Source organism: Anabrus simplex, chromosome X, assembly GCF_040414725.1.
Source record: "Anabrus simplex isolate iqAnaSimp1 chromosome X, ASM4041472v1, whole genome shotgun sequence".
Classification (NCBI taxonomy): domain Eukaryota; kingdom Metazoa; phylum Arthropoda; class Insecta; order Orthoptera; family Tettigoniidae; genus Anabrus; species Anabrus simplex.
The window spans coordinates 116,506,389-116,532,448 of NC_090279.1; the positions used below are offsets into that span (position 1 = coordinate 116,506,389).

The window sequence follows — 26,060 nt, forward strand, 5'->3', positions numbered from 1 at the left end:
GTGTTGTCTCATCCTTGGAAACATCTCGAAGCTTGTATCTTGTGCAAGTCCCAGAAAAATCAACACGTGTGGTACAGGGTGTCTCACAAATTTTGACGATAAAATTTAATACAGTTTTAGATGATGCAAAGTTTACTTGGACAAATATATATAAACTCTTGCAGCACACGTCACAGTTTTGTTTTTTGTTTTAATCTACTTCCCTTTTTTGTTCCTCATTTGCTACCCTGAAAATTATTGTTCTAGGAAATTCCTTGTTTTGTTAACATTTCTTCAAATACTTTTTTTGCGTGATGTCATTGTTGCAGTTGCAAAGTGTTCTGTGGTAATACAAACTATTACATGTTTTGTGAGTCCCAAGGATTTCACCCATAGAACTGATCCTAAATGTGCCCAATTCCTATCCCCTGTGCTTTGAACTGTTGCAGCCATTCCAACTCCACAAACTAGACTCTGGCCCCAAAGAGGAAGTAACTCTGACTCGAAACGAAGGTCTCCAGATATATGAGCAGTTGCGAATGATAAGATGTCTGGAAGTGAGAGCCACCGAGTTGTACAGGGCTCAGTTTGTGCGAGGTTTCTGTCATCTCTACCTCGGCCAAGTGAGTGTTCCTGTATAGGACCATAAGGTACATGATCTAAACATAAGCTGAACCAAATTAGAATCTTTACAACTGAATGTGGTACAAAAAGAATACATTAACTGTAGAAAACAAAAGTTAACTTTAGTACACGGACACAAAACCTCATAATATTTATGACTAGACTTTCCATTTATTATTTTGCTACAGACATTTCACTACAGTAAAACCTTGATTATCCATCCCTTGATTAACCGTTCTGCGGATTATCCATCGCAAAAAAAAAAAAAAAAATAAATAAATAAAAAAATGCTAAAGGTCTTTTCTACTCTGATGGCGGGCGGCCTACATGCTGTCAGGGGAAGCAGGGAGCATGGGACCGACCAATCCAGCATGACGCGAGAGGCCGTTAAGGGAGAGAGACAGAGGCCACTACTACAACGTTGCCAGGAGCGCTCGCGCGTGTTAAAGTTGTGTTGAAATACACATAACAATGAAATACAGAGCTTCGTATGTTATAGTTCGATTATGGCCCGTGGATGAGTTTTATTATTTTTATTTATTATTTATTTCTATTATTTTCTTATATCTTCGATGTAGTATGATACGAGTTAATTGATAATGCATATAACAAGTGTATTGACAACAGACTGAAAAACAATGCGTTCAAAAGTACAGAGTTACACAACACATTTTCTTATTTTCTTACTTTATCTTACCTTATTCCAGCTGAAGGATCCATGTTACAGCACCCCGACACTCGCCATCGTCACCAGAGCTGTCACCGGAAATATCCTCGTCACTCGACTCCTCATTGTGGCTGTCGTCTCGCAGATTTATGATGATATCGTCCATGACTGTGTCCAGTACCACGTCCCTTTTGTAATTGTCCTCTTGAAACTTTTCAGCATGTGACACACAAGCCTTCCACTCCTGTTCGGTTACTTTATCCAGCTCCTCTTCCATTAAAGATTGGACGTCAGTTAGTTTGAACGTTTTGTTCCTTTTCCCTACAGCAGTTTTAACGTTCCCCAAACCAGCTCTTTGGGGTTATATTGACAGTGATAGGGTGGCAGGCGAACAACAGTATGACCCTTTCTGTCAGCAAGTGCATCAATTTCATACATTTTTGCCTTTGGTTTGAATTATTTCACAAGAGACAACAGTTCGAGTCTGGTGTGATTGCTGTCATGAGGAATATTCCTAGCAGTTAACCACAATGTAATATCAGCTTTTCGTGTGTTCATTGTAGGAATTCGTTCTACCTGTACTGAATGGTAGCTGGCATTGTCCATTACAATCACTGCGTCTTTGATGTTCCTTTCATCAAGAGCGTCTAAAAACTTCAAAAACCACTCTTTAAAAACCATAGCATTCATATCAGTGTGGTAGTCATCACTGGTCGATTTCACCTTTGGCCTGAAAATCAGTTTACATTCCCGTAGAAAACCAGTGCGGCTGGAACCTATGTGACAAACAATAATTCGTCCACCTTTCCCCACAGGAACTTTTAAACCTCCTGTATCCTTTTTATCTTGCCAGATTTTCGCTGGAGCGTAATTCTGATGAATGTAAGTCTCATCTAAATAAAATATATGGGGCGATGGGTTCTTATTCCTCAGGAGATGCATTTTTCTCAAAAACGTTACTCTGGCTGTTACTATATCAGCTCTCTCCATTAAAAATCTTCTCCCCTCGTTGCTTTTTTTTATACTTGAACCCCATAGACTTTAGTATCCTCCACAATAAAGTAACTCCCCATTTAAATTGTATATCTCTTTCTAAATCACCACATAATTTGTTCAGTGTCGGGTATTCACCCTTTACATAATAACTGAGGAGAGTTCTTCTAATTACATTTTTATGGAATCCGTTGATTGCCTTTGTTATACAGTTCCTTTTGATTCGTTTGCACGGTGATTGAAATGGGATGGAACCAAATGACTGGGTACTGTCTTTACCTTCCTTTACTATACACTGAACGGTTCGCGTACTAACTTGACAAGCTTCCGACACTCTCTGCTGCACTTTATACACACTCACTAAAGAGCCATTATTTTCTGCTTCGTTTTGAAAATATTCATGAACATTGCTGATCAGTTTTCTACCCTGGCTCCTTATCTCCTTCCTCTTCTCCATTGTAAGATATATAGTGCAATTATTATATAAAAAAACACAGAGCAACATGAATAGAAACAATAGAAAAAACTAACGTCACATCACATGCCACGAAAACGTTAATCGAAGAATGCAGTAAAGGACGCGGCAAGAATTACTCGTAAAACAAACTCGTCAAACAAGCCCTTTGTAATACCCAACGCACTCTGTAAGACTACTCGGCAATACAGCAGTTCGTGGAGCGAAGTGAGTGCGGCAAACTCTCCAGGCGACTGAATAGTTCTCAGCGCTGCCGCTAGGCGATCTTTTGTTTGATCGGGCAGTGACATACTGCCCGCACCCCACTTCCCCTGACAGCATGTAGGCCGCCCGCCATCAAAGTAGAAAAGACCTATAGGACTGTGTGACACAGCACCCCGACAGTATTGCTCAATTTTTTAAAAGCAATGTACAGTCGCTCCAAAACTGAATGAGTATACTCTTGATGTCAGTAATAATAATAATAATAATAATAATAATAATAATAATAATAATAATAATAATAATAATAATAATAATAATGTTATTGGTTTTACATCCCACTAACCACTTTGATGGTTTTTGGAGATGCCAAGGTGCCGAAATTTTGCCTCGTGGGAGTTCTTTTACGTGCCAGTAAATCTACCGACACCAGGCTGACGTATTTGAGCACCTTCAAATACCATCGGACTGAGCTAGGATCGAACCTGCTGAGTTGGGGTCACAAGGCCATTGCCTCAACAGTCTGAGCCACTCAGCTCGGCCCTTGGCGTCAAGGTATCTTGATACAGTATTCTGTTTTGGAGCGACTGTACATTGACTCTCCAACTCCTGAGTCCATGATCATAACGTACAGTAACTAATGTACGTACACATGCATAGACCAGCAATCGGCATTGGAGACATGACTTCATACATTTTTTACTACATAATTTTATGTTGTGTAAAATTATTTAACTTTTAACTGTTACAAAAGAAGAGGTATTTTTTTTTTTTTTTTTTTTTTTTTTTTTGCTAGTTGCTTTACGTTGCACCGACACAGATAGGTCTTATGGCGACGATGGGACAAGGAAGGGCTAGGAGTGGGAAGGAAGCGGCCGTGGCCTTAATTAAGGTACAGCCCCAGCATTTGCCTGGTGTGAAAATGGGGAAACCACGGAAAACCATTTTCAGGGCTGCCGACAGAGGGGTTCGAACCACCTATCTCCCGAATACTGGATACTGGCCGCACTTAAGCGGCTGCAGCTATCGAGCTCGGTAAAAGAAGAGGGATGCTATTCAGATTCAACAGTCACAAATTTTATTATCTATTCCATTGTGGATGAATAATGTACTGTAATGTGCCCTCTCCCAACCCACGGAGCATAGAGTACGGTATGCTACTTCAGAATGATGCCTACAACTTTTTTGGTAGCGTGTAACATCTCCGAGTACCGTTCGTAGATCTTTCATATCGTTCTCTGCCAAGGTTAAATATTTTCACCACAGGCTACTGCATCGTAAATATTTTGCAATGCACAGAAATCGGAAACCAGCCTAGCGGTCCGTCATAGTCATCCTCCGCTATTAGTAGACAGGTCGGCTACATTTTGTACTGTTATGCAAAGTAAGGAAATGTGAGAGTGACTGATAAAGTTGAACATTTATTTTCCATTCTAACAGCCGAGAAATGTTGAGATCGAAATCTGCAGTAAAAAGAAAACGTGTAGTTTTAAACATACAAAATAAAGTTAATATAATCGAACGGTTAAAGAAAGGCGAACTAGTTTCAAATTTAGCATCAGAGTTCGGTGTGGGCGTGACAACAGTGCAGGACGTAATGAAAAATAAAGATAAAGTGTTGCAGTTTGCAGCGAGTTCTGACAGATATATCACTAAGTTTACATGAGGAATACTGTATTTTATTACACCATCTATTCAATACAATTCATTCCACTGTTGCATGGTCAAATGAACATAAACTACCAGATTTTTAAGGTACATGTTTCGCCCCTCTTTTATAGGGCATCATCATCCTAAAAGCAAAATTTGGTCTGAAGACCTTATCAAATTTTCATAAATTATATTGACACCATAATAGTATTGACACTGTGGATTCATTAAATTTACATTACAAAGATATTAGATAAAACATATGTACATACTAAAATCACTTCCAATATTAAAACGTTTGCCTAAAAGAATTTTGCGTCATATTACTTCTAAGAAATAATTCATGTCTGACTCTGAAATGGATCCTTTTCGTAAAAAGCTTGAACAGTATGTAACGCTTGGGGACCAGAATCAAACCCAAGGCTTCAATGAATAAGGATAGTATGATAAAATATATATGTTGACGTTGAGATCTGTTTTTAAAAAACATAAGAGTTAAAAATACGTGGTCAAATTGAAGGCGATACGGATTAAGATATGCTGGGTAAAAACCATAGTATGATGAGAAGTGCTAGGAGCAATGACGAGATAAGAGTTCTGGACTCGCTAAAAGAAGAACTGGATGCTGCGTTATTCACATGGTTCCAGCAAAAGAGAGGCGAAGGTGTACCTATTAGTGGCCCTATGATAACAAGGCAGGCAGAAATTTTTCACAAAAAGATGGGGCTCTCAGGATCCTCACCAGCGTCCAATGGTTGGCTACAGAGATTTAAGGGCAGACGTGGCATTCGAGAATTAAACAGCGAAGAAGAAAACTAAGTGGTGACAGCAGTGCAGCAGAAAACTTTAGATACGAGTTTAAGTGCATAATTGAGAGATACAATTTCGTTCCAAGTCAAGTGTACAGTACAATGCCGATGAAACTGGACTTTACTGGAAGTGCTTACCCAGTAAAACACTGGCAGCTGCTGAAGAGAAATCAGCTCCTGTTCACAAATCTAGTAAAGAGCGCGTTACCATCTTGTGCTGTGCGAACGCTAGTGGCGACCATAAATTAAAATGAGGTGTTGTTGGTAAAGCAAAATTCTGCGTTCTTTCAAAGGAACAGTGACGAAATACTTCCCAGTAGGTTATTGTCATAACAAATCTGCATGGATGACACGCAATATTTTCAGGACTTGGTTCCATAATAAGTTAGTTCCGCGGGTTCGAGATTTCTTGGCGTCCAAAGGTTTGCTATTAAAGGCTGTCCTTTTTCTTGATAATGCACTTTCTCACCCTGTTGATACAGAGTTGAAATCAGAGGATGGAAACATTTTTTTCCTAATTGCCACCTAATGTAACTTCATTAATTGAGCCGATGGCCAAGGCGTCATAGCAACCTTTAAGGCGCATTATAAGTGGGAATTGCTAGGCCTCTTACTTTTCGAAGAAACATCAGTGGTGGAAAAAACTCAATCTTAAAGAAATGCTTTATCTTGCCCAGAAATCATGGGATCTAGTAACCGCTCAGAACATCACTCGATCGTGGAGAAAATTGTATTTTGATGTCGAAGAGCTTGCTGAAGATTTTCATGGGTTCACTGATGAAGATGAAAATGAGGGACTGATGATCAAAGATATCCTGAAGACAATTGAAAATCACATTCATTTTGGAGAAGTGGATGAAAGTAACATTGAGGAGTGGCTTCATTGCCTGGGCATCACATTTTAACTGATGACGAAATAGTAAGTAAAAGTGCGAACGGGAACTTGGCAGTCAGCTGCGAAGTGACGAGTGAAAGTGAGGGGAATGGGGAAACGCGTACCGCTTCAGACCGCACTGGAGTCGGCTAAAACGTTAATGGAATTCTTGGAGCAAGAGGACGATACGGATTTTTCAGACATTCCTGTAATTAGAAAGCTCAGAATGGACATAAAAGATGAAAATAAGTTCTAGGAGAGTGCAACAAAAAGTAACGGATTTTTTTAAAGCAGCTTAAATGACACCAGGTAAATTAATTATTTATGGTCTGCTGGTAATTTAGGTGAATATTTAGAATTGTTGTAGCTTTGACTACATTTTAGTTTTAAAGAGGGTTTAGTGCACTGCGGTATGTATTTTATGTACTTTGAACTCCACTAAAATTAGTAGTATGGATTATCAGTTTTTTTAATTAACCGTTCACCCCTTCCCAGGAATTAGAATGGATAATCGAGGTTTTACTGTATATCACAAAAGTATCACACACAAAAGCCATTACTGGGCAAGTTGGCCATGCAGTTAGGGGTGTACAGTTGTGAGCTTGCACCTAGGAGATAGTGGGTTCGAACCCTACTGTTGCCAGCACTGAAGATGGTTTTCTCTGGTTTCCCATTTTTACACCAGGGAAATGCTATGTTTAATGAAGTGTTGGATCTGTTCCATTTTTTCTCTCTGATTAGTGTTATATAGAGGATGGTTCCGTAGTGGAACTTACTCTTAAAACAATAATTACCTCCATCACCACCACCATTCCTCTTCCATCATCTTGTCCCAGTTGAGGTTTCTTCTACTTGCACACATTGTTCTAGGTCTCCCTCTCGAACTTCATCTCCATCATTGTGACACTGTTGATGGAAAATGTACTCATAGCATTGAATTATATGTATACTTCATATATTTAAGATATGGTTGTTTATTTAGTGCCGGGAGCGTATTCGGCCCATGGGTGATCTGCGTGTCTGGGTATGAGATGATAATGAGGTAGGGAGAGGGTGAAACTAGTGCCAGCACATAGCCTTCTCCTGTCATATAACACCAGGGGTTCTGCTCAAGGCTTTTTAATGTCCCCATCCGATAGACGAATCACCATCAACAGCATGGTATTCCCTCACTCCGTATGAATACTGCAGAGAGGTTTGGAATTGATCCAGGCTTTTCTACACCATCACTTCCACCACCTTGTCTGCCAACTTCTGATGGTGACTCAAACCATCTAACCAGAGGGTCATACCATATGGACTCGAGGCCTTAATCATCATGGCCACCAGGTGTTTCCTTGCATTACCCAAGTTCATCTCTTACTGTAGGACTTGAATAGATGAATGCACTGTTTTGCATAGAAATGACCCAGACCACTGTTATTGTGGTGAATGATCTGTATTTTTAAGAATGTTTCTGCACAGTTTAGAGCATTCAAAGTCAAGGCTGTTCCTTGTAAAACAGTTTTTGTTGAAAATGAAATGCGTCTATTAAACAGCAATTTTTTCCCCCAAAATAGTAAGGTGAAGATTGAGGTGCATCCTTTATCTGGTGGTGAAAAGAAATGGCATATGGCCTCTGGAGAGGCCTGATGCAGGTCTTTTTCTCGTAGACGGCCTATTACGCGACCTGCATGTCTGTGAAGATGAGGGCCCTACCTAGCATGATTTCTAATGTTGAATACGCCACACACACCCAGCCCCCGAGCCATTGGAATTAACCAATTGAGGTTAAAATCCCTGACCTGGCCAGGAATTGAACTCGGGACCCTCTGAACCGAAGGCCAGTACGCTGACCATTCAGCCAACGAGTCGGACTATCTGGTGGTATTCATTACATTAATAAATGTGGTACTTGGTTCCTATAAACACTTTATAGATAAGGGCGACACTTAACAGAAATTTGACTGAGAATGATATTGCAGGGTGTATGTTTGACATCCCTGGTGTAAATAACTCAAGTTGCAGCATTAGGAAGGGCGTTCTTCTCACAGGATCATTGTGATGATGTTTCACATGTGCCACAATATTTACATTGAGTTGATTTCTGAACACAGTCAACTCTCGATTATCCATGGTATTGCATGGTGTAGCCTCTGCACAGATAAACAGAAATACGATTAATACAAAATTAGTCATAAACATGATAAAGATGTGGGTTATTTAAAACTCACATCAATGTAAATGCCCTCACTCTGAGAGGTTGAAAAAACTGCTTCACCACAACAGTGGAGCATTACAACTACCATGCCATGTCTGAAGATATGTACACTAAGTACTCATCTTAATCAATACTGTAGTTCTGCATGTTAAAGTCATACGATAAATAATAACAGTCCATTAATGCTTTTTCTTTTCAGTTTTTAATTTCTTTTTTTATAACTTTTAGGTTCTTCACTCTGCTGAAACTAATTTTAAATAATTAAATTTATAAACTACCTGTCCAACTCCTTGGCTGAATGGTCAACACTGTGGCCGTCGGTTTAGAGGGTCCCGGGTTTCATTCCCGGCTGGGACGGAGATTTTAATTGCGCCTGATTAATTCTTCTGGCTCAATGACCGGACGTTTGTTTTAATACTTCCTCTTCATATTCAGACAACGCACTACATTACCAACCACCATAGAAACACGCAATAGTCATTACATACCACCAAACCGAGCTCGATTATGTGGGTAAAGAAGCACGTCAACCACTTTCTCGCATTCCATTCCATATTTACGACAAATTCAGGATGTATTTCATCAAAACCTGGTGCCTTACCAACTTTCATATCCTTTAATGCTGTATCAACCTCATCAATTGTGAAGGCTTCAGAGTACTCGGGAGAGATTGGAAAGATACGTTTAAGCATCCGTAAGTTATTTTTCACCATTTTTGTATGTTTTTATCTTTAGTAATCCTTGAAGTTAAAACAATATGGGAGGCTATTTTGTTTGGTGAGATAGTTTACTTTTCTCTAACTCCTGTTGAGCTTCCTCCAAGTTTTCTCAGTAGGCTCCAGGCTTCTCTACTAGAATGAAAGAAATCCAAGTTACTAACTGTTTCTGTCCATTTCTGTCTATGATTTTCATCCAGACTCTGTAATAGCTCCTCATCAATCATATGGGCACCTGTTTCAAGATAATCTTTGTATAGGGCATCGCTCTGTTCACTCCATCCAGGAACGTATTATTTCCTGTAACCTCTTGGGATGTGCTTTTTGGCTACAGATTTCATAAGCCCTACAGATCTCTGATAATTATCGCTGGTTGCAGGAATCCATCTGATGCATTTGTCCAGCTCTTCAGATAATTTCGACCAGTTTGCCTTTCAAAGTTCCAGTGTGGGCATGGGAAAGATGTATTTAAGGGAACAGAGATCCCCATCTCAAGGAAGATTGGTCTGTGTTGACTATTTGGGAAGTCCCCCAAAACTTCTCTCATCATTTGTAGAGGGTTGCCTACAGAGTCACATGTGATGGAACAGAGGTCTGGGTTGGACTCTCGCTTCCACGCAGCAGATCTAAACGTGCCTTTGTCTTTTAAATCAAATATAAGATGTATATTTTGGTCTTCTGACCATTCTATTAAAGCTATGCCACAATCATTGTTTCTTGCATATTTCCAAGTTTCATGGTGGCTGTTGAAGTCGCCAGCATAGATAGTTGGATGACTTGCATCTGGAAGAGCTGGGGTTGGCCAACAGAGGGCTGGAGGTTTGTAGATATTTATGATGGTTACATCTTGCAGTTTTATTGTTACAGTATGAATATTATTAGTTGTACTAGATGATATGAATTCAACCTGCTCCAAGTTGTTACGGGCATATGTAGCAATACCATATACATTTACAAAGGTAGCACCAATAATACTATAACCAAAAATCTTCCCTCTCTTGCTTAGCTCATCTTCTGTAGCAGCATGTGTTTCTTGAATGAGTACCAGATCAATGTTATTATTACGTAGCAATTTTGACAAAACGTCACACTTAGATCTACTGATACCTTCAGTATTCAGTTGGCAAATTTTAATACAATGTCCAAGCTTTCGAGTCTTCATTGTTTTTGTGTTTCTATATCCCACTGCAATAGGAAGACGAAGACAAGGAAATTTATTAATTTTTCTCTTTTTAAATTGCATAATGTTATTTCCATATAGTGGTGCTAGTTGTTTAATAGTTCTGCATTTTCCTAATTGCTTAATTATTTTCAGTTTTTATTCAGTACAAATAACTTTTCTTTTATGCTTCAGTTCTGACATTTTCATTTGTACAGTGATCTCAATGAAGTTCCACAACGGACTAGGTACAAGGCAACTGAAATGCACACAGCACCACGTCACATCGCTTATGAAGGAAATGAAATGCCGGGAGTGTCTGAGGACATGTTCGGCTCGCCAGGTACAGGTCTTTCTATTTGACACCCGTAGGCAACCTACGCATCTTGATGGGGATGAAATCACGATGAAGGCGACACATACACCCAGCCACCATGTCAGCGGAATTAACCAATGATGGTTAAAATTGCCAACCTTGCCAGGAATCGCACCCAAGTCCCCCAGGACCAAAGGCAAGCATGCTAACCATTTAGCCGTGGAGCCAGAAACTTATGGGGGAGGGTGGAGTTATTGAGTATTAAGCTCATTTGACAAGTATCCAAAACATCGTGAGGAAAAATAGAAGTTCCACAGTTTATCCACGTGTGGATAATCAAAACTTGACTGTACTTTGTTCAAACAATAATCTAATAGGTGCATTCATCAAGCAGAAAAAGAAGTAAAATATAAACTCATCATTAGCTTATTCTATAATCAACTCAATATTTTTGTGTGTGTGCTAATTGTAACAGGATTAAACCTGTTTTGTCTTGTCAAATGGAGACATATAGCATTAGCATGTCAGTTCTATATTTTTGCTAATTGCATTCTGCAACTAGATTGAACTTATTTTGTCTTGTCGGATGGTAATATACAGCATTTGCTTATCCTAAATTCAATTCTATATTTTTGCATGCTGATTGCAATCGAAAAAAGTATTACCTTCTCCTTACCGCCTCCCCCTCCTACTGCTCCCTCCACAATCGAAAAGGGTAAAATCTTATGCTACGAGAACAAGAGGACAACGCTACACCAGTTTAATAACATAAGTATATCTGCACTAATTTTTTTTTTTTTTGTGACGTTCAATTCTAATTGCGCAGGAAGGCATCTATCCGCAAGAGGAAGGATTGAGCTAACTTCAGTAACTGTGAGAAGGAGTTGGCCTTTTGCAAGGAGGACGAGCCCTTTTGCCATATGGATGAGGAGGAAGCCCTTTTGCCCTTTCACCAGGAGGAGGAGCCCTTTTGCCAGGAGGAGGAGCCTTTTTGCCAGGAGGAGGAACCCTTTTGGCAGGCGGAGGAAGCCCTTTTTCCCTTTTGCCAAATGCTTGCTTAATCATCTCTCCAAAATAGTGTTGGGAAGGGCAGCTTGCTTTAAAACTATATTGAGAAGGGCAGCATGCTACGTCTGCACATCAGAGGAGGAGGAAGCTGTTACATTTTCAAATTCCATGGAAACGTAGTTAAGACAACAGCAGTGTAGGTAGAGTCTGAGAGTGTCGAGAAGGGCAGCTTGCCATAAGATTGTGGTGTGTCGAGAAGGGAAGCTTGTCATAAAACTATGCCCTCTAAGATGTTGGTATGTTGAGAAGGGCAGCTTGCTTTAAAACTATGTTCTCTATGATGGTAGTATGTTGAGAAGGGCAGCTTGCTTTAAAACTATGTCCTCTAAGAGGGTAGTATGTTGACAAGGGCAGCGTCAAGAAGGGGAGCTAGTCTGTAGTTAGGCCCCCTGGCTATGTCCTCAAATTCTGGGGTGTATAGCTAAGTCCCATCAACATCATTTAAATTCCGCGTGCCTTACATGGTTAAGATGGCAGCAGTGAGGTTTAGCCCCGTCAAGATGGCAGCACTGAGGTTAGCCAGTTCACTTGTTAAAAATTCCTTGCCCACTTGGTTAAAAATGGCAGCTGTTATCTTGACGGGTGTCAAAAAAGCACGTGGATTTTAAATTAGCTGCCACTACATGCGTAAGGTGGTGACAGTGAGGTTTAGCCCCATGAAGATGGCAGCACTGAGGTTAGCCACATTCACATGTTTAAAATTCCGTGCCCACGTGGTTAAAGATGGCAGCTGTCATCTTGACAGATGTCAAAAAAGCACGTGGTTTTTAAATTGCCCGCCACCACATACATAAGGTGGCAATGGTGAGGTTTAGCCCCATCAAGATGGCAGCACTGAGGTTAGCCACATTCACATGTTTAAAATTCCGTGCCCACGTGGTTAAAGATGGCAGCTGTCATCTTGACAGATGTCAAAAAAGCACGTGGATTTTACATTACCCACCACCACATGTGTAAGGTGGCAACAATGAGGTTAGCCCTGTCAAAATAGCAGCACTGAGGTTAGCTACGTTCACTTGTTTAAAATCCGTGCCCACATGGTTGAAGATGGCAGCTGTTATCTTGACAGATGCCAAAAGGCACTTGGATTTTAAATTCTGCGCCCCTACGTGCATAAGGTGGCAGCAGTGAGGTTAGCGATGCCCTGTTATCCTCGAAAGTAGGTTAGGGTCCATCAAGATGACAGCTGTCACCTTCCCACATAATTTTCACCCCTGCGCTTAATGTGGCCATACCAGAGCAATGGTCTTTCTTGGACCCTTCTAGATATTTCAGTTACTTTAACACTGCCTTGTATAAAGATGTTCCTGATGTGGTCCTTCCTCGTAACCCCACACATCCATCTCAGCATCTCATGTTAGATGCTTTCAGCTGCTTACATTGTGACTGCACTGTTGTCAAGTTTCTGCACTGTATAGCATTGCAGGTCTCACTGCACATTTATAGGCTTTCCCCTTTGTTCAGATGTTTAGTCTACTGTCACAGAGGACACCATACAACCTTTTCCAGTTAGACCAGGTAGTCTGAATTGGGCAGGTAATTTTTAGATCTAGATTACCGTCAGCAGACATAGTGGATCCTAAGTATTTGAAACTGTTCCTTGCCTGGAGATGGTTTCCATCCATTTGAACATTTTCATTTCCAGTTCCTCCGAGACACATGTATTCAGTCTTATTTCGGTTGATTTTAAGACCTCTTTCCTCTAGAGCTCTTCTGCAGCATTCTAGTTTATGTTCAGGCTGTTCTCTATTTGTGCTTCATCTGCAAATAGGAGCTGTTCTCTTAGGACATCCATTATCAGATCAAAAATATAGAGACTCGGTGCAGATCCAACTTGGGCCTCCGTCAAACCTACCCTGCTTCTAACTTGCGTCTTTGCTCCTTGGTACATGTCCTGAACAAGGCGCACATATTTCTCTGGTACTCCCTGGGATCTCCCTCCATACTTCTTGACAGGGCACCCGATCATAAGCCTTTTCTAAGTCTAGGAACACCATATGTAGGTCTTTCCGCTTTTCTATAGCCTGCCTAAGAGCAAAAAAGGCATCAATAGTTCCTTTCCCTGGCATAAATACTAACTGTTCTTCCCCTATTGTTGTCTCCTTCCTAAGTTTACCTTCAATAACTTTTTCCCAGATCTTCATAGTATGTGACACGAGTTGAATTCTTCTGTAAATTGTGCAATCCTGAATGTCCGCCTTCTCCATTCCTTTGGCATTGTTTCTTCTTGAAATATCTGTTGTAATAGATTCCATGAAATATCTATTCCCTCTTCCACCAGGCATTTCCAGGTCTCCACAGGAGTTTCATTGGGGCTGGTTGCTTTTCCATATTTCATTTTGCTCATAGCAGTTACAACTTCTGCCCTACATATGTCAGCAGTTACATCATGATTTGAGATACCATTGTCAAAAACAAGCCATGAATTTTCCTCATTAAGCAGCTTCCATCTCATCTTAATACACTGGCAGAAAAAAATATCTGAACACCAAGAAGGGGTTGTGCTAGATTAACGAACGTTGGTAGGCATGTTTATACATCAGAAGGATGACGTTGATTCAAAGGCAAATTCCCTCAAAATCACATTAGTGTGGCGCTAGTATCAGCCTCATGACATTACACATTGGGTTTGCTTTAAATACAGGCTGTACCGTGCGAGAGCGTTAGTTACCTGTGAGATTGGATGGAGTGACTGTGAGTGGGTCAAGAATGCCTTTATGATGACGAAGAGGCCAGTGTCCACAGCTCACTGTGGTTGAATGAGGCCATTTAACAGGGCTATATGAAGGTGGAATTTCCTTCCACACTATTGCAGAACAACTTGGCAGGAATGTCTCCACTGTGCATGCGTGCTGGCAGCACTGATCACAGGAAGACCAGGCTCCAGACTCCCTGTGGCACCACCGAGGGGGAGAACCACTGTACTCAGCGTACGGCTGTGGCGCAGCAATTCGAGCGCCAGTTGGCACCACAGTGACACAACGAACTGTTTGAAATTGGTTACTTGAAGGACAGCTCCAATCCAGACGCACTGGACCTACATCGGGAGTTCTGGTCTGGGGAGCAATTTCTTATGACAGCAGGAGCACTCTCGCAATTATCCCATGCACCCTGACTGCAATTGTGTACGTCCGTCTGGTGATTCGACCTGTTGTGCTGCCATTCATCAATAGCATTCCCGGAGGTATTTTCCAAAAGGATAATGCAGTGCCCCATGCCACTGTTGTAACCCGACGTGCTCTACAGAATGTCGACATGTTGCTTTGGCCTGCTCGATCCCCTGATCTCTCCCCAATCAAGCACGTATGGGACATCATTGGACGACAACTCCAGTGTTACTTGTAACTCCAGTGTCATCCACAACCGGCATTAACCGTCCCTGTATTGACCAACCAAGTGTAACAGGCATGCAACTCCATCCCACAAGCTAACATCCGGCACCTGTACGACAGAATACATGCACGTTTGCATGCCTGCATTCAATGGTTAGGTGATTACACCGGTTATTAATGCACCACATTGCACATTTGTGATGGCATTTCTCATGCGGATATTAAGCTGTAGTCATGTGCCTTTAATCAATGAAATGTTACCTTGACAAATATATTGCCAACATTTCTGTATTCTACATTCCTTATTTCATGGTGTTTGAATTTTTTTTCCACCAGTATATGTTCTTCATCTCGAATGACTATTCCTTGTTCATTCTTCACCTGCCTGATGTGTGTAAGAACTTTTGATGCTCTGTCACGTGCCTTAGCAGTTCTGGAAAGCTTTGCGTCCCTTTTCATTGTCTCTAGTTCTTTGTAGACTTCACTCCATGCAGCTGTCTTTGCTTTCCCTATGGCTCCTTTTTTGCAGCTTTATTTGCCTGTTTGTATTGTTCTCTGTTGTCAACGTTTCTGATTCGTCCCATTTCTTTTTGGCTTTCCTTTTTTGCCTTGATGGTATCCTATACCTCCTCATTCCACCACCATGTTTGTTTAACCAGAACCGACGCATCTACTTTCCTGATTACTTCTGCATTTATCACCCACCATCTCTGAACTTTCACTAACTGTATTTCTTGCCTTGCAGTACCTTATCCTTGAATTCACATCTCAAACTTGTATCTTTTAATCTCCACCATTTCATTCTTGTATTCATTTTCCTTACTGCTCTTTTCTTCACATTCATAGTCAAGCACCAGCACCTTGTGTTGAGATGTCACATCTTCCCCCATGACGACCTTACAATTCTTAACCTCCTTAAGATGCATTCATCGGCTTTCTTTTTGTCCACTTATTTATGTCTTGGTTTTCTGGAAGAAGGTGTTACAAATCGCTAGATCCGATCCCAGTGCAAAATTCAGCACACTCTCGCCCTCCTCATTTCTCATATTCTTCTCAATGCTTTCTCTTCCACAATGATGCCAACATGTCCATTCAGATCTCCACCAAGATATATCCTTTCATCAGTTGATATATAAGAAAGCCCCTGTTCCAGGTCTCTCCAGAAGTCATCCTTTTCATTCTCCTCACAGCCAACTTATGGGGCATAGGCAGTCACAATGGTAAACTCTTCCCAAAGACACAACTTCACGTTCATTATTCGGTCACTTCTTCTGTATACACTGACCATGCAGGTAACCATTTCTTCCTCTACTATTTGATCCGCAGTCCAGCAACTTAAAGCCACTTCATGGTCTCTTGCTTTATTGCACTTCCACCTTGTTTCCTGACACAAAGAATTCCAATTGTTCCTCTCATCATTAGGTCCACAATCTCCCTTCCTTTTCCAGTCCTAGAATCCAACATTCAGGGTACAAGTTCTCATCTGGACTTGCTTCTTTAGCCGAGCCTGCCCATGACCTGATAGCCTTTGCTCCTTTCTCATAAGGGCAGTTTCCGAGGTTATGTTTACAGAACTTGTCATATTTGTATGTTTTTGGCAGGTATGTTTTACAGCCGGATGCCCTTTCTGATGCCAACCCTTTCCAAATTTCTGGGTTAACAGTTCAACTAAGAATAAAACAAGTATATACTGTATAGCAAAAATAATACTTATGCATTTCTAAGAGTGTCCAGTAAAGAGTTATATATCCAAATAATGGCCTCCATAAGTATAGATTCCGTGTCCAAGGCAACGCAGTTGATAGCATTCAGAGTGTCTTTCTTGTCTGTTATATCTTTGGATGGCATGGCAGATACTTAGGACACAAATAGTAAGGGAATTTACAGAGTGCTTCTCTTTGTAGTGATATCTGTGGATGTAATTATAAAAGAACAAGATGGCTAACACTGATGGCGTATATGTTACTAAATATTTGTGTCGAATTTAACTTTTCTCTGGCGGCCCTATAGTTAGCCCCACAATGCCGACGATTTTTGAGGTTGGAGGGTAGGTGGAGAGGGGGGTTATTTTTGCCTTCCTTTCCCACGAATTATCTAACGTAGCTATGGTTCTATTCAACACGATGTATCAAGACTTAACTTTACAGCAAAATGATTTCGTTGAATTTCAGATATAAAGGCAATACTAAAATCCTCACCCTTTTCTGAGAATTAAACCTGAGGAGAAATATATGCAGATGTTTCTTTCACATGGAAAATTTATGCAACGTTACTTGTACCATGGGTACATGCAAAGGAGTGAATGTCATCTGTTAGTAAACAACAATGGGACATCTAATGTGAACAGTCAGAGACAAGAGTTACTTCAAAGAGCTACGGCATAATTCTCGTGCACAAGGCGTTTTTACAACTTGTGTACATTACGGTGAAGTTATAAAGGATCTCTTGCTTCACAAAGCTAGTATTAGTCTCGACATTTCCATCATCTTTAAGTGGCTATAAAGGCTTTGAAAATAAACGTGGATGTTGTCCCTTTCCTAAGAAATCCGTAAATTTTATAGGAGAACAGTGCATTATACGGATCGTCTTCACTTGTGATATTCATCCTTTGAATACCGAGAGCAGAATTAATATACTGCAATAAACCCGGAGGGCTCATGTTTGTAAGACATACAATGTCTACCATTATCCTGTCTACCATTCACCTCCATTTTAGTTTCATTAAATACAGTTAAACTTCTATAACTCGAACGTCTATAATTCGATTTTTCCATATGCCGAAGGATTTTTAATTTCCTGACGGAATCCTATATCACTTATCTTGGGGTTTAACAAGATAATTAAAAAAAGAATGTTCTCAGGGAAAGCATTTTATTTTTGTTTTTAAAGAATACGAAATCATCGATTCACTGAATCATTCTGCATTATATGAAACAGATTTTCAAATAATTGTTTTCTTTGGAAATTATTCAATTCAAAAGGAATGAACGAAGTATCTGCGCGAATGAAACTGACTTGTGTTATGTTGACCACGCATTATTTTCTTATGTGACCAATAAAAACCAAAGCATATAAATCACATTTCTGTATTGTTAGTTAGTAAGATTTAATAGTTCTCTTTAACAACAGCAGCTGGGTTAATTCAGTGTCATTAATTCATTTACAAGATATCGTAATAATGTCCACGTCCTCAACAACCATAAAAAATGTACTAGTTATAAGACAAACTGACTTATCTGTTTGAAGCCACTTTTATTAACAATATTCAGATTATTAACAAGATTGCTCAACTTATCTGGTTCTTACTAGGGACTGTTTTGTATTCTTGAATAACATGGAGGTAAAATATGGCTATTTCCAGGCGTATGCATAAGTTCTTGCCGGTTTTTGTGCTAAGAAACCACGTAATATTGAAGAGAAATTCATTTTTTTTTAAATTCAAAATATTGGACATTGGTTTCTACACACTTCACTGATCTTTTACGTAAGTTATGAATACCATGCCAGAAAAACTGCTTGTCTTTTGCGGCAAACCATTCATCGAGCCATTTTGCAACTTCCTCGAAATTGCTGAAGTGCTGCTCTAAATAAAAAATGGTTACAGACACACAAGATAACACTAGCGGAAACTTCACGTAATCCTTGCACATGGAGACTATACAATGAAAAAAAAAAGAAGAAGAAATCCATAATCCATCTAATGTTGCTCTTTTTGTTCCATAATTTTTCAATAATTCTCCTGATGATGCTGTTTTCTGGTGTCCAAAGAATGAGATGCGTTGTGCTCATTACCAGTTTCATTTCCTTGTAGACTGTTCATTAAAAGCTAGTCTCCAGTGTCCATTTTCTTCGTAATTTTTGTTTATGCACATTCGGACTCTTCTTCTTTCAATCTTGAGTATTCTATCTATTTCTGCAGTGTTACTTATTTTGAAAAGAGTTTCACTTATGTACATTATTTCTGGTGGTGTAACTGTTTTATAGTGTTTTAATTTTGTGGCTGACTGAGCGAGTTGGCCGTGCAGTTAGGGGCGCACAGCTGTGAGCTTGCATTCGGGAGATAGTGGGTTTGAACCCCACCGTTGGCAGCCCTGAAGATGGTTTTCCATGGCTTTACATTTTCACACCAGGCACCTTAATTAAGACATAGCCGTTACCTTCCCACTTCTAGATCTTTCCTATCCCATCATCGCCATAAGACCTATCTATGTCGGTGTGACGATAACAAAATTGTAAAAAAATAATAAAAAATAAAATAAAAATGTGGCTATTGAGAGGCCTATTTCATTGTATGTGTTCTTACTGATATATTGTGCTCTGGTCAGTTTACCTATTTTATTATGCCGTGACTGATTTTCGTTGAGATTATAAGCCCCCCCCCTCCATGGCACAACAGCCCCGAAGGACCACGGCCTACCAAGCAACCGCTGCTCAGCCCTAAGGCTTACAGATTATGAGGTGTCGTGTGGTCAGCATGACGGATCCTCTCGGTCGTTATTCTTGGCTTTCTAGACCGGGGCCACTATCTCACTGTCAGATAGCTCCTCAATTGTAATCACGTAGGCTGAGTGGACCTCGAACCGGCCCTCAGATGCAGGTAAAAATCCCTAACCTGGCTGGGAATCGAACCCGGGCTTCCGGATTAGAGGCAGGCACGCTGCCCCTACATCGTGGGGCCGTCAGACAAACAATGAGTCATCCCTGGAGAAATAATTACAAGCATCATTTAATACAGTGTAACTCTGCCTTTGTACTTGATAACTGCCTGGATTTGGTTAGGAAGTGAGACCACAAGGTTGTGCAGGTACGTCGCATCTGGGTTAAGCCACGTGCTGAGCACCAAATTGCAGGGATGCTGATGTTGGCGTTTTACCCACTCTTGCAACGTGTCCAACATATTTTTGGTGAGGTACAAGTCAGGTGATTTTGCAAGTCAGTCGAGATGTAATAGGGTGGGGGAGTGTTCATAAAACCGGCCACATATGCATCCAGCCGGATGAATTTTGCTGTTGTCATCATGAGATATCGGGGAATCAATAGCACACTCATCATGCAGATGTTGACTGTAAAGCAACACCTGATCGTACAGAATGTTTAAATAAACATGCTAGTTCATGTAGTGCTCACCTCAATGAACGAGCCCAATTCATGATATGAAAAACACCCCCAAAACATCACAGACCCTGACCTTGCACACATCCAGGATGAAATGCTTTATTTGGCCTTCGGTGCACTCGACAACGTGTGTCATTGGAATACAGACAAAAAGGTGATTCATCAGACCACGTTACATTCCGCCAGGTAGCTACTGTCTAGTTCGATGATTTCTAGTCCGTTGAAGATGCGCAGCTTTACGTGCCTGTGTGAGCAATGGGCTCTTGTGAGGTGACTGATTCCAAATGTTCCTTACAATGTTCTCTCACTGACAGGTTGGGATGGACCTTCGTTCACTGACTGCAACGATTCTTGTCGCGTTTGGAAGTGATTTTGATAAACAAGCTGTGAAATTCATCTCTGGTCCCTCTCAGTCGGGAATTTTTTTTCGAATACAATTCAGACGTTGTGTTTCGTGGCCATATACAGTGCACCACTGCTTATAGACACGTTGAACAGTTGGCTGCGAAACACCAACAAATCCAGCAACTTCACGCACTGTATGGCCATGGGCACGGTCAAACACGATTGCGCCTTTTTGCCATTGGGTCGCATCCTTACATCTACCCATGTTGACGTACACTGTCCGCTTGAAACATCAATTTCTCGATCATCGCTACTGTCTTATGGCAGTGCGCATGAGATGGATTGTGGGACTCGTTCGCTGTGCCATCTGTACAAGCTAACGATCGTTCTGTGCATGGTCACAAGGGTGCCTATTATTTTGTCCGGAGAACTTATATTAGTTTTTCCCAAATATTTAAATTTGTGAAAGATTTTGATTTCCACTATTTGTGTTGTGATTTTGTTTATGAGTGGTGAGTCAGTTAACATGATTTCTGTCTTTTTGAAGGATATTCTGAGGCTTATTTTCTGTGCCATTTCCTGTAGTGATTTAACTTGTTGTCGAGCTTCCTAAATGTTGTTGGACAGGAGAGCAAGGTCATCAGTGAATTTCAGACAGTTTAAACTTATATTTTCTCTGGATCTTCCAATTGCATGTTCTTCGGATTATCCTGGTACCATTCTCTCATTATATATCCCAAGGCACAGTTGAACAGCAGTGGTGACAGGCAATCTCCCTGTTGTGAACATGTTTTTATGAGGAATGGCTCAGAAAATCTCCATCTAAACTTGTCTTTAGATTATTATTATTATTATTATTATTATTATTATTATTATTATTATTATTATTATTATTAGAATAGGTTTTCTTTTTTACAATTGGCTTTACTTCGCACTGACACAGATAGGTCTTATGGCGATGATGGGATAGGAAAGGGCTAGAAGTGAGAAGGAAGCAGCCATGTCCTTAATTAAGGTACAGCCTCATCATTTGCCTGGTGTGAAAATGGGAAATCTTGGAAAACCATGTTCAGGTTTGCTGGCAGTGCGGTTCGAAGCCACCACTGTCTCCCGAAAGCAAGCACATAGCTGCATGGCCATCTCGCCTGGTCATGAGAATAGTGATAATGATACTATGTATCGCTATCTCTTATAACGTGTACTTTTTTCTCCATATTGTACTGAACAGTGAATTAATTTTTTTTTATACATTTCAAAAAATTTGGAGCAAAAAACAGGATAACGTTATATGTTGTTGTGGCTACATGCACAATAAGCTTATATAATCTGTTATTCAGAATGTTTGAAGTGTTCTTTTCTTCCTCCTAAAAATTAAAATGCAAGTTATCCCCTTTTTATAGCGAGGTCCTCAATTCAAATAATTAACAAGAGTAGGTGTACTGTACCTAGGGACAGGTACAGAAGAGAGTTTTGAGGAAACTTCTCTCTTATGTCCTCCAGGAAGCATGTTGTGTGGGTTTGAGGCTGGCCATGAGACCGAAGGACTCCATCATCACGGCCTACCGCTGTCACGGATGGGCCTACGTCATGGGCCTCACTCCCCACGAGGTTCTAGCGGAAATGACCGGGCGTAAGACTGGTGCGGTGCGTGGCAAGGGAGGATCCATGCACATGTTCTGTCCTCAGTTCTATGGAGGGAATGCTATCATTGGAGCTCATGTAAGTGACTACTATGTTGTTTTCTTTCTTAGTGAAGCTGAAAACAAACATGTGGTGCATTAGTTTCTGAGTGAACCTCACTTTACTCCAATAAATACACTTTGATATTTGAAATCAGCCTTGTCAGCGGTTTTCTCACACTGCCAAATATCTGATGGACCTACTGTATTTACATATTATACAACACCAATCACATTCTTAATAGGTCCTCTTGTAACCTGTACTGCATATTTAATTCTAAACATCTCTTAATATATATATGTGTCATAAATAAACTCAAAACTACACTATTCTATTTACAATCTTATTAAAATGTCAGCTTTGTCTATTACCTACAAATATAATCAATTTGTGTTTGTTAAAAGTAGCATCTCTTAAAAATTACTGAAATCTTTCAAACCAGAGTTTACGTCTGCTAAAAGTTGCGGCTAGTTCCATCTGTCCTCAAACGCTCCCTAGAGTGGTAGCTTCTTGCTCCACAATAAATTAATATTCTGTTGTACACACATAAACATTATTGGCCTTGACCTTAGCATGGGGCAACATGTTAGTCCGTAAAACTTCGATACGAGGATCGATATCTTAGGGTACGTTTATGCTGCAGCTTCACTGCTGGCACATGGATCCTTGCCCTAGCACCTTGCTGCTGGCTATAACCAGGCTGCTCTTCATGGAGCATTTACCCTGCAGTAGTCCCGAGTGCCGCTGCTGGCAGATCTCAGGTGTAGTCGAAAATTCAAAAAAGCGGAACTGATAGTTAAGGCTGTTTGTATTTTGCATAATTTGATTATAGATATAGAGGGGCTGAACACTTATACTACGAAGACGTACTTCCAAGAGCTACCCCGTCGAGAAAAAACAACGCAGCTCCAGCTGAACCTTTTGAAGTGCAGAATAAATTCAAAGATTTTTTTAACGAGTGAGTCGCATTTCTGTTGGCGAGTGCATCTTATAATAATTTGGTGTACTGAATGTGTAATAAAAAGTGTAAAATGCCTCGCCTGGATTTTTCAGTGCATTTCTGCTGTGGGAGTTGATTGAAGAATGAAGTTACAAATGTTTCATTTCGTAATTTAATAGTGTACTTTTGAATAATGTAAAATAAGGGGAGTATCTCATTTTAACTTTAGTTAGGTCTCCTAAACAAAATATATTTACATATTTTTTAAAAGCTTCTTTCACGTTGCACTGACCCAGATAGGTCTTATGGTGACGACGGGACAGGAAAGGGCTAGGGGTCGGAAGGAACCAGCCGTGGTGTTAATTAAGGTACAGCCCCAGCATTTGCCTGGTGTGAAAATGGGAAACCATGGAAAACCATTATCAGGACTGCTGACAATGGGGTTCGAACCCACTGTCTCCCAGATGCAAGCTCACAGTTGCGCGGCCCTATCCGCATGGCCAACTCGCCCAGGAAATGTATTTACAATTTGAAAAAAATAACTGTCGAAATTTATGTGAAAATCAGGGTACTTCATATAAATCACCTGCTTGTAATGAAAAAACTCCCCTAATTGCAAGAAAAAAAGAACAAAGTTGACGTAACCGTTCTGCATTCTTTTGCCACTTCATTCCATAGTTTGATGATGATGATGATGATGATGATGATGATGATGATGATGATGATGATTGTTGTTTAAAGTGGGCTAACATCCAGGTCAACGGCCCCTTATGGTGGATTAAAAGTTATAATTAACCCACTGACTAGGATTGGAAAAATGATAATGATGAGGAAAATTATTATGAATTTAAAATAAGCAGTGGATCTAATGATCTTATTGCTCGCCTTAAGTTTTCCAGGTGCCTTTTGTATGTCTCAGAGTGATCAAGAGTTACTCCCAGATATTTGGTGTGGAATGTTTTCATTTTTTGCCACAGAATATAACATTTAATTCTTTTCTTGCTTGCTGATTGCTGAGATGGAAAGCAGTTACCTCTGTTTTTGATGGACTTGGAGAGATCCTCTTCAGTCTAAAATAACTATCAAGTTTGTTCAGATCCTGTGTCAAGGTTTGCTCTCCATTTTCATAGTGGGATCTACACAACAGAATTTTCGGGATGCAGATTCTGAAACATCACTTGTTTACAACTGAGCAATAACAGAGTCTGGACAGATTCATGTGGAAGTCCATTCTTGACGATGTAAGATTTGTTCGCCTGGTCATCCACACAGACTCTAAAATATAGATTTCTCAGCATGATTGATAAGATCAAGATCAAGGTTATGATACCAAAGAAAGGAAGTACTGTAGAATGCTCTGATCACATTTATACATCCCTAATACTAATATCAATAATAAGAAACAGGATAAATAACAAATTAAATTTCCAAATTGATCAGGACCAGTTTGGATTTAGGACAGGGATGGGAGCAGGAGGGAGGGGTAAGACGGTGGAGTTTGGTCTTAGGGAAGGTGGGGTGAAGGGGAGTTTTTATAGCTCTTAGAACATCAACCTTGGTCCGATTTAACTATACTAAAACCAACAGACACACAAGAGTCAACAGAATTCTAACCATACAGCATCACAGGCAGCATGTTCAAATCTGTATGTATAATCATTTTTAACAGACAGCTCATTGAAAAGCATCTATCTACTTGCAAAGGTGACATTACAAGCATCTCTTCTACGGAATCTATAAAATATCTCAACTCAGCTTTCAGAATATAATCTCCTTCAAATCACAATGCAGGACTGAATTACTCACTTCTTCCTCTCCGTTAAGAAGGAAGCCATACTTTCCGATGCTGACTCAGTTAACGTAACTTTAAAACCTTTCAGTCCGTTGAACACTATAACACACCTGTAAAAAAAGAGAGAGAGAGAGAGAGAGAGAGAGAGAGAGAAAGCCACACACTTCCATTTGTCTAGCCCTTGTCGACCCTTTCCAGACTATTCCTATAATTCCTGTGTAATTCCTATTTGATGCAGACAAATTAATAAAATCAAACCTGAAGGAAATCCTCCACTTACCAGTCAGTCTGCCAGATGGCATGATAGAAAATGTAAGGGACTTGGACTATTGTGTGCACAGTATTCCTACAACAAGTGAACGGTCTGTGAACTCTGAAAAAAATATCAGGATCTTTACGTCCTTAGTATGAGAAACCCCAAGGAAGAAAGCAAAATTTCCTTAACAATGCTCAATCTAACACTTGGTGACAATTCGGTGAATCCTAAGGATTGATTTCTAGATTGTCGGAAGATCAGGTGTTGCTAAGAAACCTAGAATTTTAAAAATGGACTCACAAAGGAAAAGGAGTTACCCTTTTCTAAAAAACATCCAGCTTGGGTGAAGCACCACAATGGATTATTACAGAGCAAGTGTAGGATGTATGAGCAGTTTGTGCTGTGTACAGACAGCAGTCACAGTCAGTGATTCCTACTAGACATCATCTATTGATAAGGCCTTGAGAAGAACCGTATTCACTGTTCATGATTTGACAGAGGATGTAAACACTCAAATATAACAGTGTAGGATATATGTCAGTAATTGATCCAGCTGTCTGCTTTGAATTCTCAGTGAGTCAGCCTGACCATGTTGATCATGAGAAGAAGGGAGCATATGAGAAGGCTTGATAATCACGAGTAGAGTACAATACCAAGGAACTGCAGAAATGTTCAAACACACAAACACAATTAGAGGATAACTTTCTTATTCAGGTATTGGACTTGTGACTTTGCCATTTCTTATACTAAAAACCTTCACTTATTATCCAGAGCATCTGCATATTTGAGTAACCTAACAAATGTAGAATGATTGGAACATCGAAATGAAAAACAGTGATGGATCAGTGTGGGAAGAAGGGGAAATAAGG

General features: G+C 40.2%; 1 protein-coding gene across 11 annotated transcripts in view; it reads left to right on the forward strand.

Annotated features, from left to right (window-relative positions):
• LOC137503388 (pyruvate dehydrogenase E1 component subunit alpha, mitochondrial-like) overlaps positions 1-26,060 on the forward strand; it is a 128,178-nt gene that overhangs the window by 80,669 nt on the left and 21,449 nt on the right. For 8 of the 11 annotated variants that reach the window (XM_068231011.1, XM_068231018.1, XM_068231019.1 and 5 more), the window contains 2 exons: positions 429-602; positions 22,024-22,242. In XM_068231011.1, coding sequence (XP_068087112.1) covers positions 429-602; positions 22,024-22,242 — 393 coding nt within the window. The remainder of the gene's footprint in view (positions 1-428; positions 603-22,023; positions 22,243-26,060) is intronic. The other 3 variants (XM_068231016.1, XM_068231017.1, XM_068231015.1) reach the window with 2 other exon arrangements.